The following is an 18480-nucleotide window of genomic DNA, read 5'->3' as shown; positions in this document are numbered from 1 at the left end:
CAATTGTCCTTCCGAGCTACAGCTAGAAAAATGTTTCCCCCATGATAGCAACATATGTTAGCTACTCACAGTTATGCTTTTGATGTGCTCCATAGTTCTGGTGCTACTTTTAATTAATGGTTGTGCCCATTCTGCTGGACGGCAGCACATATTACTAACTAAATCAGAGTTTTAGTTGATACTCTATCGACATACAGTGTTTGGTACCGATCTGAATGTCAGATATATGAGGGTTTGGGTGTCAGCTTGATTATGGATATACTGTGTATAGGTATGCGAGACCCTCTTATTTAAAAATCTTGGACATGGTGCACCATGAAGGACTTCAGCTGACCACTGGGGTATTTAGAACCTGCCTTTGCACAGAGGCTAGTGAGTCACTGCTCAACATCAGGCAGGCAGTGATGGGCACGTTGTGGTTGGTGAAGTCATCTACTTGGTTGTGGCATTACTTATGCCAGTCACTCCGACAGGATGAAATGACCCTGATCTTCCTCTGAATTTGGCAGTCTCCTAACACATGGCATTCAATTCAGCAAGAGGATCCTCCCTCCACCCTCCTCCCTCCAGACTGTGATGCCCGTGCATGGAAATCGCTTTAACTGAACACACTTTATTGTGAGAAGTGGGCAGTAACAAATTTAGGTGAGGATCTACCCTGATGATAAGGTGAGTGTGGTAAAGCTTTTAAAATTTTGTGAAATGTCTGGACTCCATCCCAAGCTTTTAGACTGGAAATTTTAATGTGTTGCAGAATGTCTGGGTCATTCATTCTATTCCAGTGAACAGCACTGCAGTACTATGTTAATTCTTTCCACTGCGTTTTTGCTTTTTTCTCTAAGTTATAGATCTGAAAACATGATTTATGGTGTTTGTGTTTGTTTGGGGTGGGGTGGGGTGGGGTGGGGTGGGGTGGGGTGGGGTGGGGTGGGGTGGGGTGGGGTGGGATGGGATGGGATGGGATGGGGGATTAGGGCATTCAGGAATTTTCATTATTGTTGCAGATAATTCATGTTAATGTTTTGCAACTGTGCCAGTGATTCATAACTTTCACACCTATCATCTTATGAGTTCTTTGGTGTTGTGATTATTACATCCTCCTGGAGATCTGAGGGTATTGTGCCTGTCTCATGTATCTTGCATATCAGGTGGTTCAGTTTTGTCATGGTTTGTTCTCCCACAGTTGTTAATAATTATGAGTGAACATCGTCTATGCCAGGTGCCTTGCTTCAAAATAAATCTGTTAGCACTCTGTCAAATTTTCTTAACAGTTTTGCAATCCCCTTCTCATCCTCATTCACTTTCTCTTTCAATATGAATGCTAAGGGATGTAGTATTAAACAAGTAACCTTAGCCTCTAGTTACAATCAGTCCTCATGCAAGAATCGTGGAGAGGATCAGGGAATGCATTTGAAGTACAAGCACAGATTTAACGAGTAATGAAGCGTGAATGTAATGTTTGGAAAAGATTTGTTGAGGGCATAAGACAAATGTGCAGCATTAAGGTTGTATTTAAAATTTGGAGTTGTCATTGTAGGACTTCAGGAGAGAACAATATAGAAAAGAAGTGAATGAAGCTACAATTTAAAGGCCATTGATTGAGAAGGTAAGGACGAATGGATACTATTTAGTGGAAGTTGCTGCAGAACATTAATTCACTGACTCATTCATTTACCCATCTACGTTCTGTAAATCTAACATAAAGAAGAGTCTTCAGGGATGTCGAACAAGTAAAGCTATACATTAGTAGACAGAAGCAGGCACTACAGACAGCTTTTGTTTGTGTTCTTTGTTTTATGGTTAAAGCAGATGCAGTTTGTGCAAATGAAGTGACTTACTTAAGTTACTGAAAGAGGTGGCCGGAATGAAGTAGAATTTTATTTAAAAAGCTGAAACTAATGTTGGTGATTGATGTGTTTAAAAACTGAAGCTGTTTTGGGGTCTGTTAGCACTTTATGTTGAATGTTTTTCCAAGTTTCATTATAAAAATTTCATTTTCTAAAAACATTTTGGTAACTGAGCATCACTCACATGGTACTCTGGAGACCACCAAGAAGGCTAGTTGAAGGCACAAGCAATGCGGAGAGGGACACCACAGGCACCACAGTTGTAAGACTTCCATACAGGATGTATTACAGTTAGTAGCAGCTACATGGGACGCCAAGTTGAAAGAGGTGCCAGGATTTATACACAATGTGTAAGACAGTTAATGGCAAAAACTGACTGTGTGAAAGTGTATGAAGTAATGGGAAGGAGGGGAGGGAGTGCCAAATAATAGATCACTTGTTTGAAAAAATGTTCTTGAACCAGCACTGCACCAGGAAGAAGAGAAACAACACATTCTTCTACAGCCTCTTTCAATCTTTTGTATGAACTAATGAGGAGTCCTGTCAGACTGCAGTAATGGTGTTAATGGTTACAGCCATTACAACACCCCCCCCCCCCCCTCCTCACACTGCTAAAAGGAGGACTCTCTTTTAGCATGTAATGTATGTCAGACTCCTGCAGTTGATTGCTTTGCCATCATGTGATCCTATATTTGTATGGCCTTCTTTCAATACTTCTTAAAGATGATGATAAATCTGACTCTTATTTTCTTTCTTTTTAAACATGTCATATTGTGACAACTTTCTGACAAGTCAGAACTGGTTATGGTAACATATGTGTTAAGCAAAGCTAGAAAAGGACAATAAAAGAATTTTTAGAACTTTTGTGTTTATCTAAAAGACATTTAGTCACTTTCAGTAAGTTTCTTGTTTGGTAAGCAACTTGTAAGGTCATACTGCTCTTAACTGAAACTTCATTTTTTATGAGAGCTGCTTACTTTCTAACTGTACAAATAATTACTTAGATTCCATGCACTGCAGAGAATGTATTTTTCTTGCTGGTTTTCAAGTGACTAATGTAGTATTTTTAAGTATATGTTTCCAAAATCTATTTCAAAAGAATACTAACCATAAACTTCTTAAATTAAATATAAAAACTGTAATCTATTTGTAGTATGTAAGAGAACAGTTATCAACTGTATCAGCATTTGATGCCATCAAATTTGTGTGCCACGTAGCAGCGTATTTTTGCCGCTTAATGCATCAGACACATTTCATAAATATCTATTCACATTAAATTAAAAATGCATGTATTATTTCAGGTTTGTGAACTGGATATCATATTCAACTTCGAGAAGGCATACTTCATTCTTGATGAGTTATTATTGGGTGGTGAAATTCAGGAAACGAGTAAAAAGAATGTACTGAAAGCAATTGCTGCCCAGGATCTGCTGCAAGAGGTTAGTTATGGGTCCACTCACGTTGAACTTTAAGTTGTTTGTATGAAAGTATCATCTTTGATTGTTGATCTGTCATTATCCATTGTTTCTCAACATATCTGGAAGTTCGTTTTAGTGATGGACTGCTAGTTGTTTGGGTGTAGTGGACTTGTTCATTACAGTTTTGAAGAGCAGTGGTTATACATTTTCTGCCTAATGTATGCAGATAATGATAAAAAATGTGCCTGATATGCATGCAATAAAACATTAGGTGTCACATGGTTTGCTTTGTGAGGTGCGTATGTTGTAAAGACTTTGATTACTTCTATTTATTGCATGATATATACAATGCATGATCTCTTAAGAGAAATTAATGATTAACTTACAATATTTGCTCTATTTACAATACCTTACACTCCAGTATTTTGTCGTTCTGCATTAAAATTGCAGATGAGAGCCATGAGTAGACAGTTCTGTTGAATTTTTATATTTAAATGGTGGAGGTTGTGATTTATTTTTTATAGGAATCATTTGATGAATATTAGGAAACACACTGTAGCTCTTGAGCATTCTTGCTTTTTTTAAAAATATGTAATGTGTTCCTGTATACTACTTTTGTGATCAGTCTTCAGAGAGCCTTACTGTGGAGTAAGGGGCATCTGAAATTACGATCTTCTGACACTTGGGCAAAACAGTATCCACAATTCTCAAAGCATTTTTATAATTTCAAAGAAGACTGATGAAAATGTTTGTCTTGCCAGTTGTTATTGCATAATGTGCATGTTTTCCTGATAATTACCTGTTGATATTGTTTTGTGGTCAGCTAGTAACATTTATTGGGAAGTTGGTGGGAGTGCACTGATAGGCTGTACAGATTGACAAGTACGAGTTGTAGTTATTTCCCCATCCTTACGGTTTCTGAACAACAGCTATATTTGTGTTCATTTCTTGAACAGGTAACACAATCAGTACTTGATTTCTTTTTAGTTGTTATAAGCAAACAGTACAAGGATAGGTCATTAACTTATGTCAGTATGTGTGGCTTAATAAGGGAAACTTTAATGACATTTTGTTGGTTACATTCTAGTAGCACTTTGTGGTTGCTCTTCACTGTGATTGTGTTACACATGTTTTGTCAATTCTGTTTTTTATTATCTTCTCTTTTTGTATTCAGTTTGTTTCATACAATGCCCTCAGTAAGAATCTCATGCCATGAATTGCCGTCCAGTAGTAATAGTAGCTGTTACTTGTATTTACTTTATCATTAGGTAATTACACAGGTAAAAGCTTGGTATTCTCAGCTTTAGATTGTGTTTGTCTTGCTTGAATGTCTTGCACACTTGTAAATTTACTTGATGCTGAAGTCTGATGATATATCTGGGCAATTTGTACAACATAAGCTCATGAAATTTGGAAGAAAAACAGAATGGGGTCATAAAAGTATTCTAGTCATGTGGAGAAGGTAGGTGATACAAATGTTCTGACATTTGGTACCGTGTTAAACTTTGTTACAATTTGCTTTGTGTTAGATCCTCTGCAAACAATATTTTTTTCTAATGTGAGCAATACTAGAATATATAATGGGAGAAAAAAAACCACCCAGAAACATTCCCATTCTGCTTTTCTTTATTGTCTGTAATGATTATGAGAATCCTTGCACATGTCTTTTGTAAAAGCTTGAGAATTTAAACTAAAGGTGCTAATGTTCCTGTTGATATATTTAATATAATTAAAATATTTATTGATGAAGTTTGTACTGGTGTCTTTAGTATGTGCTTAGTATTTACCATCTTAACAGTAAAGTTATTTGAATCTCTTATCAGTAGCTAAGTTTCCTAGTGCCATATGAAACTTCATAGATATTATCTTGTTGTCAAGTTCCATTCTGTGAAGAACAGTTATGGGTTTAAAAATAGAATATAATATAGTAAAGTGGCAGCTTATTTTTTTTTTCCCTGAGAATATTTAAAAATCTCATCTGCAGGTGTAATAGGTATTGGTGGTATTACTTTAGCATACTGACTTTTGGAAGGTTATTTTATTAGTTCTTTCGTATGATGTTTTGTTGTTCTTAATTTTGGGCAGTGGAAATGAATTATGTATTTTATTCACATTTTCGTGTTTGAAGAATGTAATTTCCTGTGATAGCGTTTTTAATTTGGTTATGTATACTTTGATCTCTCCTTGGAGATACACAGGGTTATGACAAACTTGTCACCCAAAATCAGAAAACTTCCTCCTACTAAAATTTGTAGGCACAAAACATAAAATTCATAGATAAAACTTCTTTCCATAGAGCTTGTGTTATCAACTAAAGACTGGCTAATAGATCCTTTTAATCAACCTTTCGTCCCCAAACTAGTAATTTCTCACGGCCTGATCTGCTGGTGAGATCTCTACATTTCCCCCGGTGGGTTTTTCTGATTTTAGTTTTTTCATAAGCATAGAAAAATGATGTTGTTGTGAAGTGTAAAACACTCAATAATAGCTTTTACTTTGTTCCCCACTATAAGTTCTATTTTGGGTAACTAGTTTTAATTAACTCTGTAAATGTGTCATTGTGAATAGTTTATTGCCATGTTGGCTTCTTACAAGGTGCTGATTATATAATTTGTTTATTTGAAAATATGAACTGTTGTGACATTTGGGGGTGTGAATTGTAGGAAGCATGTCATACATAGACTGTAATCAGAAGATACATTGATGACCATTTGAGAACATTAAATAAATTTACTTGTAAGTGGAATTATCTGTGTTCACTATTTTTCTGTACCCTTTTTTTTTCAGTTACTTTATTCATGAGCATAAGACTGTCTATCCACTATAACAGCATGGCATTTTAATATGCATGCTACTAATGATTAATATCAACATTTTTAAGCAGCAAAAACCTGTAACATTTGTAATATCACTTCAGGATCTCTTTGTATTGAGTTGCACATGACAGGCTTTAAATTGTTGACTAAATTGTGTAATTCTACTAAATTGTTTTGTTGTGTGATAAGCTTATAAAGATTATCTTCTGTTCACTGTAGTAGCATGATGAATGTAAGTGAAATGCATGGTAATGCATGTAAAATAAATCATTGGTTTGAAAAGTGGAGAGCATTTAAGAAACAGAATTTCAGTTTGTATAGTTTTTGATAATTTTACAATAATTTCAGCTTCTGGTGAGTACACTCCATTTTTCCCCTCATTTATGTGTCTTTAAAATATAATTTGCTTACTACATAGCTCCTTAAAATGGCATGGTATTGTCCTTACTGTCTACATTGCCAGACAACCATTATTGCATGTTTGAACAGTTTGTACTTGCAAATCAGTTACACCATCATTCATTTGGTAGTGGAATATTACGAATAGCATTATTGACATGTATGTGATTGGTACTAATGCTGCATCAACATTGCAATGTATCAAGTAAATCACTGCTTCAGAGCTGTGGAAACTTGAAATTTGTACTGTGTCACTTTTTATTAATTTTTGTGAGTAGTGGGCTTCTGATTTTGCTTACTTTAAGTCAGAGACAAATCAGTCGCACTAGCAAAGTTGTACTATTTAATGGAATAAGTACTTTGTTATGAATCAGAGAAGTTGTAAACAGTATTTTCAGTTTATGTATACGTCTATATACAAGTGAAAACTCTACTCGATATGTGGCGGAGTACCCAATAGCTTCTAATGAATGAAAAAAGGGAAAGATACAATTTACAGTGAGTTAGCTGTTGATGTTTTGAAGTGACCAACACATTGATGGCCACATGTTAGTCATAGTTTAAAGATTTTTGAGGGAAAGAAATTGATACAGAAGGATGAACCATGAGAAACAATAACAAAATACGTAGAAATGAACTAATACAAGGGAAGATGCTACCAGGAAACTCTGAACACTGAAATATATATATATGTGTGTGTGTGTGTGTGTGTGTGGGGGGGGGGGGGGGGGTGGGGGGGGTGCGCACATGCGCGTGTAACAATGGATTCCTAAATTGCATGGGTGTGGACACACGTGCGTGTGTAACAATGGATTCCTAAATTGCATAACTTCCTGTGGCTACTTATTCCAGCACAGATTTGATGCATTTGAAAATATTGAAAAAGTGTGGGAGAAATGAGAAATTATGAAAAAGAAAGTTGCTACTCACCATGTAGTGGAGGCACGCACACTTGCGCGTCCACACACAATAGAAGCACCCAAATAAAATTTTTTCTCATTTCTTTCATATGTTTTGCAACTGATAAGAATGAAACCAATAGAAACCAAATTAGTAACTGGCAGGAATATGTTTGCTGGATCACTTTGATAAAATGGTCCATAATGGTAAAAAAGAACATTCACTTTTTTACAATGATAGCTAAAAAGATCTACATCATTGAGAAAAGATGTAATCTTTTTACATGCTACTTTAGGTCTGCCATACTTCGTCTTAGCTTCACGGCCAAATTGTACAATTTTGCACTGCGTCTGAACATAGTATTCTCATTACTGAAGTGTGAAGAAATGAACTACAATGTGGCATACTTCATGAACCATTTTAAATTTTCAGTAAAGCTATGAATTATGACTGATGGACTTTGCTGAAGTTTTTTGTAAAAGTCATCTTCAGAAATCACTATGATAAATAATTCTTTATTAACTACTGGTTTCAATCATCCAGTCATCTTCAAGTGTCATACTATTATTTATGATGCTCCTTGTGGCAAGTCTTTCTGGGGTAAGTGAAATTAAAACCATCCTCTTTTAGTGATGTCAATAATAAAATGCATTATATAATAAAAACAAAAGAATGGAGCCTGATTATTAAAAATGTTCAAAGATTAATAAACTATATCAGTGCATGGTACTATTGCTGGCACTGACACAGGATGGTTTTTATTTTACTTGATACCACAGTAATAATGTTGTTGCACAATGTGTTGTAAATAATTTTATGGTGCATGAAAATGATTGTAACATCTACAGATATATGTCTACTCTGCAATACATACCCAAGTGCGTGGCAGAGGGTTCATCGAACCACTTTCACAGATTTCTGTACTGTCCACTTTGTAACAGTGCATGGGAAGTATGAAAGCTTAAATCTTTCTGTGAGAGTTCTGGTTTCTCTTATTTTATAAGTTATTTCTCCCTATGTAGGTGGGTGTCAAAAAATATTTTTGCATTTGGAGGAGAACTGATAGCAAGTAAATATATATTTATCATCAGTAGTTCATGACAGTTGTCATGACACAGTACAACTTTTGCTATGGCACTGTGGTGGGTCTGAAATTATGTGAGGAATATTTTTGTACCATCATTTGAAGTTCACTTTGCCACTGAGTCAAACAATGAAGTGACTGTTATATTACTAACCTACACCAATTTTCCATCTCTCCCCCTCCCTCTCCCCCACCCTCTCCCCCTCCTAATTGTGTGGAGAGAGTAATTTCACCTCATGAATGGCTGATAGTGACATCATGATCCTTGATCACAGGGAAAAGTTGCAAATATTTGGAATTTTCAACAGCAATGTCCGAACAAGCATTGAGTGAAACAATACCTGATACATGCGAAGCTATATAACTGTTCTGAAGCTAGAGTTCATGAAGACAAGTACAATATCTCAGTTACATAATATATCAACTGTGACATATTATAGATTCTATTTTATATGTTTTTGGACTTGTTTTGAACTTCATATATTCTAGTAAATTATAGGAATGGCTAATGGGGTAACTTGTATTTTGTTACTGAGTGTATGCAAATTTTCACTTCCCTGCCTGAAGTCCACCAGCAGCTTTTGCACCAGAATATAAAACTCTCATTCTGCACTCAAGATGTAGGGATTAACACACTGTCTTAAAAGCTTAACTTTTAATATTGTGGTAATGAAATGTACAGTTTACCTTTAATTCACTCTTTTTATGAACCACAGACTCCATAATATAAAGACACAACGGAACTTACGACATTTAACTGCTAGTGGGTGTTATACATCAGTGGTGATGTTGAAAACTTGAGTGTCCTGCTCACTAGCCAGATACTTTGACCACTAACCCATCCAGCCACAGTGGTCATTGAAACTGTATGGATTACTCTAGCAGGCCTCCCATCAGACGCAAATTCTCAGCTTACACCACACACTACTGACATAGTGTGCCTGTCTATTGTCCTCATTACTTATGACATTTCACCAGTTGTAGGAGCTTGAGTGTAGTGTGCATCTGCATTGAAGGGTTTATTGGCCAGTCTCACCGTAATTATATGTACGGTGTCTGTTCCTTCGGACATATCCAAAAGATCAAAAATCATTTTGATCCTGTAGCTATTATGTATCAACACACAAAGCAATTAATGCCATTTAGCTGCTCATGGGCATCAGTACACATCAGTAGGGAAGTCAAAAGTGTGTGCTGGACCTGGATTTGAACCCATCTCTCCTGCTTATTAGGCAGATGCTCTGACCACTAAGTCATCCAGATGCAGTGGTTATTGCAGTTGCATGGACTGCCCTAGCACACCTCCCGTCAGACCCAAATTCTCAACTTATCCATATACTACTGACATAGTGATCCTGCCCATTATCATAATTACTTCCAGCATTTCACCAATTCCTAGCATTTGAGCAAAATGTGCATTTGCACTGATGAGATCATTTGCCCAGCCTTGCCTTAATTATGTGTACGATGTCTATTCTTTTGGACATGTCTAAAAGAACAGACACCACTTATATAATGTAAGTATGAGTTTCTTTATGATCTAAGATACAGCTGCATGGTGTTTCTTTATCAGTTTAACACAATATTCTTCTGTGTAATATATACTTTTATTTTGTTTGCACTGACACAAGAGATGATGACATGGAGAAGCATTGAATGAAAATATGCTAACAATCCCATATTCAAGTCAACATAATGAGAGGTTTCCAAGTTAAAAGCTGATGGCAGACAGACTAATAATTTTGGTTTAGTCTGCAACAATTTTTTTTAGAAATACTATTTCTGTGTTTGCTGTAGGGTCAACTGCTCTGGTTGTGTCTATTAAGGAATTAAAAGTAGCTGCCTTCTTATTTAAATCATTGTAATGCTTGCTCTTAACTTTCCATGAATATATGTGACTCTTCTGAACAAACAGATGACTTGACAAGTTTCGCGTACCAGATTTGTGGCAATCTCCTGTTCGCAGTCTCTGATTTATAAGCACAGATGTGATTTTCATCCATGGATTTAGCAATTTCTCTCAGTCCTTCAACCCCAACTTACAGATTTGTAAACGTCTCGTGCACACGCAAATGTTGTATCCACATGCTACAACCTGTCTGCCAGATTATATGTGGACTGGTCAGTAGTACAATCACATGGGACAAGAACTTAGTCACCCCCAGGAGACATCACTCTGATACTGTAACACACTGCCTCTAGCCTTGGTAGTGGCCTCAGTTCATTGGGAAAGAGAAACCACAAGTTTCTTCAGCTGTGCCATACCCAGCTCAAGCGACTGTTTGATGACAGATCCCATAGAGGTACCAAATTGAGGGGGTGTTGATTGCTATGTTTCACCTGTTGTTCTGAGAGATTAAGATTGAGTGGCTGAATAGGGAGTTAAGTTAAGGTGTGATGGAGTGCCTCGGTGTTTGTCAAACCAGGAATGTATGTGTGTGGCACTGTGAACATGGCTGTTATTGTCTTGGAAGCTGTGAGTGTGAACAACATGCTTAGGAAGGCGTAGAAAAAAGTGTAACACTTGAAATACACATCCTAGCTCGTATTCACCACAATCTGAATGAGTGAAACCCCAAAACATCTCCAGAAATAACTTTGGCCTGAATCCTTAACATAGTGCATGTTAAAAGTGTCACTGGCCCTCAGCGTGCTCATCACCTCACACCATTTGAAATGAGAAAAATCATGACTCATTAGACCACACTGCGTGCCTCTAGTCACCTATTGCCCAGTTTCTGTATTGTTTCGGCCATGGAAGACTTGCAACTTAAAGTGCTGCTGTGATCAGTGGCCTTTTGTGAGGTTCCTGCAATCAAATACTTATTGCATGCAGTTCCCCTTGCAGCGTTTTCTCAGAAACTGGTGGAGATGGTTGTGCATTTACTGTCGGTAGCAGTTCCTTTTGGATTTACACACTATTGTCACTGATAAGACATGACACTCTCCTCCAGTTCTGATCAGTTAGGATCTTTTAATGGTCACTATTCTTGTGTTACGTTACATGACTGTGAGCGGTACACTATTCCTTGCAGACACGTTGGACAGTGCAACTTCATTTGTGGTCTGGTCATGGGCATGTCCAAAGACGATAGTTCATGACTTGACATTAGTGGAGGACCAGTTCTGCACCATTCCAAAGCAACTAGTGTGTTCTTTTAAGGTAGTCACTAATATGTGTAGTGAGGTGTATTATTTGGAATTGTGATAGACAGTCAACTGTGTTCTATTTCTTGTTCATGCTCCTGTTCACTTCTTGGTGCCTCCACCATACAGCAAGTGGTTATTCTTATGATTACATTGTTTACATTACACTCACAATTTCCTGTTTTATTTTAACTGCTTGTGACTGGTTTCAAAAGAATTCTGAATGATTTACGAAATAGTTTCATGAATGTATACGTAGTTTCTGTGTCTTAGATATTGTTGGATGACTCATTTTTGCCCCACATTCTCCAACCTTCTTTATGAGCACTTAACCAACTAGAAAAGTCTATGTCGTTTGGCCGCTGCTTGCAGAGGTCAAAAGTAGCCTTACACAATGTTTGTAGATTTGCCTTGAATTTGGCTCTACAATGTAAATGAATTTTCATACACTCTGCTCACTTAAGTGCTGATAATTACCAGTGTGATATCTACAGTTTTGGCAGTCATTACGTTTTAAACTACTTATCTGCCCAACAGTTTCAGGTGTGACCCTTAGATCTTTTTCAAAATGGCATCTCCCTCCTCCACTCCTCCCCTCTTTTTGCAGTGTGAAACACCCTTTAATGCTATTGTTGTACCCCTCCAATGTGTAGTAGTTACCTGAAATCTCTTCAGGGGAAATTTTCTAAAAAAGTTTTAAGTGTACCAGGACCTGTTTTATGCCAGCAAAGATGATGTTTATTAGTTAAGTCTTATGGGAAGACAGGAAATTTCCTTATATGACATTTGATATGAGTACACAGCTGTACTTTCTCTTTATTTTAATAACCAATTTCATCTACCTTTAAGATTGTCAACAGGCTGTATAAGAATTACTTAGATGAAGAGGGAATGGTCCAAGATGACATGTCAGAACTTGCCCGGAAATTTCTTTATTCAAGAAGAATGCACCGAAAGAAAGACTGTCAGAATTTTAGCTGCTACGGCAAACTCCAAGCATTTTTCAAAAAAATGTTGAAAATTGCCAAATTCTTAGCTTGCTGTGCTACTGGAGAACTGTACAGCCATACTGGAGCTGTAGCGAACTGTGCATGGGCAACATGGAAGGTGCAGATCCTTCATTGACAACACATTGACAAACGGATAACACGATTCACTGTGAGCTTAATTTGTAAAGCGAATTTCAGTTTTTCTACTATTCACTGAATTTTGCAGCTCATTTCATATCTGGAAGAATTACCAGTTGCATTTGTGATAGGTCCGCCCCGATAGCTGAGTGGTCAGTGCAGCGGTCTGTCACACCAAGGGGCCCGGGTTTGATTCCCGGCTGGGTCGGAGATTTTCTCCACTCAGGGACTGGGTGTTGTGTTGTCCTCATTATCATTTCATCATCATCAGTGGAAGACAACGGGAAACCACCACTGGAATCACTTCCCTAGACACTCATATGGTGGACCTCTGTGACATGACAAGACCTGCCGTAAGGCAGAACACAAAGTTTTTTTGTGATAGGATAAGTGTTAGTAATGGAGTTGAAACTGAATTAATATTCATTGTGTTTAATTTTAGGCAGTGTGCAAAAATGGTCCTGCTTCATAAAATCTGACTGTGAACTATACAAATAGAAAAACTATCCAAAAGATTTACTGTACAGGTTGACCACAAACTCCCATCAACCTCTCCCCCCTATACTAACCAACACAAACCCCAAACTTAAATAAATAACACCAACAACAGGAGTATTCTTGAGATATAAACCATGTAGAGCTGCTTGTGAGATGCAGTGCACCGTTACCAATGAAGATTTCTTGTCTGGGTCCTCCAAATCCCAGTTGAGATGAACATTGCTGATTTCAAGACTTCTTACAGTATAGGAAGTCAAAAAAATAACAATGTTTACTTCTAGTAAAGGTATAGAGGAGATGCCATTAGTTTGTACCTGATGTGAAGATGAAGCTTCTTGTTACCTCCATTACATCTGTTGCACTGGTGTTGGTTAGTCGCATTTCCTGAAAGAACTGCAAGAAAACTGCACTTTATCATTTCGAGATGAAAAAAGACAGAGTCTACTGCGCAATCAGTTAATGGTATGACACATTCATTTGCAACGATAGCAGTGAGGAGTATGAGCGGATCACTGTTCTGGAGCTTTAAATCTGTCCTCAGGTACCTCAAGGCACAGTAGGACCAAAAATTAAAAATGAGACTGTTTAGTGGCAAGAATCTTATAACAGACCTATTGTAATGTGAAAAGATAGGAAAGAATAAGTTTTAACATTTCATTGAAAACTGTTTTTAAACACTTGCAGAAATTGATTCATTGCTTGTATTCGACTCTTCACACGGGCATAACGACCCCTCTGTCTTTGAGGAGGATGATGAAAAGAGGGTTGATATAATTCAGACTCCTCCCTGAACAACCAGTGAGACTCTCAATAACGAATTTATTGACTGTGGTAAGTATTTTTAAGGAAATTGTTGGAAATAATTTCCGATAGTTCCATGTCGCTTGAGGTTTATCAGGAGAACGGAATTTTTAAATTTAAGTCATTTGTTCTTCATTAATAATTTTTTCATAATGCGGGGCCACAGTCATAATATATTTCTTTAAAGTCAGTACCGCCATTAGACTGTTGTTTATTTACAGTGTTACATTTACACTTACACAATCATGATTTCGGCTTCAAAGTGCCGTTATCAAGTGTTTTAAGTATTATACAGTGTCAAAGATGCCATACTGTCATATTTAAAATACACTATGTGACTAATAGTGTATTTTAAATACGAGAGTATGTCATCTTAGGCATTGAAGAACACTTAAAACACTTGATGATGGCACTTTGAAACCGAAATCATGATTGTGTAAGTGTAAATGTAACACTGTAAATAAACAAGTCTAATGGCAGTACTGACTTTAAAGAAATGTTCTTTATTAGTTTGCATCAGCATGTTTTATGAACTGCTTCAAGTGAGCTGAGCAGTGACCAAAACTGTTCCTTACTCATCTGCAGTTCTGTCTAAATAAAACTATTAATTACTGTAGAGTGCCTGGAAGCTTAATTTTTTTTCTTCAGGTGTGCCTGGTGGAAGGAAAATGTTTGTTTTCGTCATTCAAATGACTCTTCACTTTATTGTGTCGACTATGGGGAATAAACAAGCAACTGTTTCATTGTTAGTAAAATATCTTATTCAAAAATTATCATGAGAACTATGCTATAGTAATATTTATAGAATGATGTATGTGTAAGTATTATATCATTTCAACACATTTAAGTGACGATTGATGGAAGTTATCTGTAATGTAACTTCAAACACTCCCTTGATTTATTTTTTTCTCTTAGTCACCTTTGTAAGAATTACATCCGCAACAGTTTGGCTGTTGATAGAAATTGCCTCTGATTAAAAAAAATAATGATTCATGACTTTTTTGTATAGTTTAGGTGCTTCAAATTGACAGTGACACTCTGGATATTCACACTAAATGGTGCTACACTCTCGTCATGGCTAATTACGTGCTACGGAAGGAGGGCTGTATAAACTGCTGTCATAAGTGGTTCTTTATGCGACAAAAACAAATAAATTCAACAGTTTTTAAGAAATACTTGTGGTGTGTCTTAGCAGCTATGATTTTGACACTGCATTTATTTTGTTGTATTGTTTCTGCATAAAAGAATCTCATGGTGGGTTTTGACATGTCAGATTGGACCATTCTCGTTTGAGTTTCATACATATAATTTTTTTTTTCTGTAGAATGTTAACCATGCTATGGTATTATAAATATAAAACCTGGCAGGATTATGCATATGTTGTATGTTGTACTAATTTGTACTGATTTATTAATATTAGTAGATCATAGAAGATAGGTATAATTCTGTCAAGTTTGGTATGCATGTTGCTATATGTATGACTCAAGGCTAATTCCCTGCAGTAGGTATGAAAATCATTCATATAAACATAATTTTCCAGGTTTTGCATTTTTAATACTGTGGAATGTTTTACATTCTGTGAAAGAAATTTTATCTATAAAACACTCGGCTAATTACTTCTTGTATAACCTAATGATCTTAAAAAATACAAAAACGTTTCTTAAAATAGAGAATAGATATAGCTGTGCAAACCTACACAGAAGTTACTTAAGTATCTGAAAGCTGTACATCATTGGCTATACAAAATACTAGTTATATGTGCCATGACTTTCATAAAAATAGTTTCTCAGTTTTAAAAAAAAAAATCTACTGACTTGTATGTCAACCTAATGCTTTACTGCTCTGTGCTGTGCAATGCAAGACATTACAATGAGGTATTTATATTTTTAAGTATGCTAAACTTACTGACACTACATTCATACACACTTGATAACAGTTTGTATAAGGAGCCGTTACTAACCACAGTGGATACGGAACACAAATGTCCACAACCACCAGTGAAACGTGAAAAGTCACAGTGCTTAGTTTAAAGTGTTTGTCGTTATCCTTAGCATACACGTGATAAATTGTTGATGGAGAACACTTCACAGTAGTGTATTATATGTCTCCCATTATATAGTAAATGAACTAGAGATATGCATTATATATATTGTTATCTTTTTAGAGTGTCTGCCACACTATAAGGTGAAGGGTTAATGACGTTACATTAACAAACTTTTGTAGTTAGTACTAATTTATGAGCATGTTAAAATATGAAAACATATTGTTTTTTCTTCTATAAGTTCTCTACTGATTTTATTGTAGTTGAGAGAGCACACAGACAAATGTTGTTTGTAATACTAAGGTGTAAACTTAATAGTGGTATACGGTATTTATATTCTTCTGGCTGATGATTTGCACTCATATGATTTTGATCCTGTACAGTGGGAAATTGCAATTACACCTGTGTACCATAGTGGGCTGACACTCCTTATTCGAAACAGTTGTTTCCGACATGAATAACAGACATTTTATTTAGAATAAACTGTGAAATGATTTTTTGACAACCTCAGCCCACTCCCCACTTCTTCCTCTTACTTCCATTCTCTTGCACTCCTCCACCTTCTCCTCCCTGTGTGCGTTCTTTCCTTCTATTCTATCCTCAGCCATAAGTTTATTTAGTTTCACAGGAGAATAAGAGAATACTAAGAGCCATCTCTTCAGCGTACTCTATATGCACTTCAAAGAATCTGTAAAATATAATTAATTAGATACATCCTAAATTGACTGCGTTTCATTAAATGATCATGTTTTAAATAACTCTGATGTGGGATAATTTGATTTTTTTAGTCTTCTCTGTTGTACCCTTTTTCTGAATGCACTGAGATAAGGGAAACTGATTAACATAGTTGTTACATACTTTTTAGTGTAATTCAGAATGGATTGTACATTTTCTGGTCTTCCTTTAATTCCTATTTCCTCTTTTCAGCTTTCTGAAAGCATCTTACATCATCTTATTTCCTAAATTAAAATACTGTCAGATATTACATCTGTTTGTCATAAACGGGCTCGTTAGCAAAAAAATTCTTGTTGCTTGGTTATCCGATTTCTTTATTTTTATTTTTGTAGCACATTTTCTCTTTAGGTCATTTTCACTGATGTAAAGTAGTCCACGTTTCATTAATGCTGGTGAAAGTGCCACCTGATGTTAAGACTTCTCATAGTAAAAATGCGTGCACATAATCTTCAGTACTCGAATTGCATATTACTGTAACTGCCTCTTCCATCTTTGTTGAATGGATTTTTGATCCGTAGGGAGTTTGGATACTGGTGAAGTCTACATTTGTACCATATATATAGAGAAAAAATGGAAGCTGCATAGATCTTTCATCTAACTTTTTTCCTTGCAGGTACCTGACTGGCAGACATATCTAAAATAAATTTATATACTTGGCTTTCTTGTCTTCCTAAAGTTATTTTAAGTTTGTGTGATTGTTGATACAGTGGTGAAACGCCATGTTGTTATTTAGGGACAATATATTCTCATTTCTTTGTAATACATACATAAATCATTGTAAATGATTCTGTGTGCTTCTTTCAGTAAACTCTAAGCTGCTGATATCCAATACTAGTCCCAAGCGATTTTTTTTTTTTTTTTTTTTTTTTTTTTTTTTTTTTTTTTTTTTTAAAAAAATTGATGACTTCATTGCAGGCATACCATAAGGTGCATAACTGACAAATATTTAAAATTTATGATTTAACATCAACAGCTTTAAAGAAAACTGGTGTCTTACAGTTAATCGGCTGCCTTAACACTAACAATTGGTGCATGCTGTACGTAATATAACATTCATTTTTAAAAGTTTTTGTGTTCGGCCTACTACAGTAGTATTCTATAAATTAGATATATAATGTAGTGTTCACAGAAGTATTGTTGTGCAAGCCTCTCAGTTGTGTTGTTAGTTTTCTTCTTTGTTACTATGCTAGTCAGTAGAATAAAGCCTGTTGATAGATATCTTGCATATTATTTCTTTGCTTTGTCTTTGAATCTGTGTTAAACTAAAAACTTAATGTAGATCAGTATAACATATGTGAATAAATTTATTGTTTCACTGTAGTAGCTGTAGTCATTCTTTACTATTTACTAACAGAGCTTCTCATACAGTGATGATTTACTCGTATTTTTATTGTTAGGCAGTGTTATGATATTAAAAACACTATTGTTGTTTTTGTTGGTACTTATTTCCTGCTGCAAGAACTCTCTCCATACACACACACACGCACACACACACACACACACACACACACACACACACACACAGATTGTGCCAACATTCCTCAGATTTCTCATAGCTAATAAAATATTTCATTTTGTTGACTGTGCATTCTCTTCTATTTAACATGATTATTGGTTCTGTAGCTCTCAGCTTTAGTTTGCCTGGATGTGGAATTTGGTTTTGCAAA

The 18480-nt window shown here is 36.0% G+C and overlaps 1 protein-coding gene across 2 annotated transcripts in view; it reads left to right on the top strand.

Moving 5' to 3' along the window:
* The window catches only part of LOC124795602 (AP-1 complex subunit sigma-2), a 66573-nt gene that overhangs the window by 25709 nt on the left and 22384 nt on the right, over positions 1-18480 (top strand). For both annotated transcript variants that reach the window (XM_047259676.1, XM_047259684.1), the window contains exon 4: positions 3149-3286. In XM_047259676.1, coding sequence (XP_047115632.1) covers positions 3149-3286 — 138 coding nt within the window. The remainder of the gene's footprint in view (positions 1-3148; positions 3287-18480) is intronic.

Source organism: Schistocerca piceifrons, chromosome 1 (genome assembly GCF_021461385.2).
Source record: "Schistocerca piceifrons isolate TAMUIC-IGC-003096 chromosome 1, iqSchPice1.1, whole genome shotgun sequence".
Lineage (NCBI taxonomy): Eukaryota > Metazoa > Arthropoda > Insecta > Orthoptera > Acrididae > Schistocerca > Schistocerca piceifrons.
Note: the sequence above shows the minus strand (reverse complement) of the source record. Positions and strands in the feature narration are given on the sequence as shown.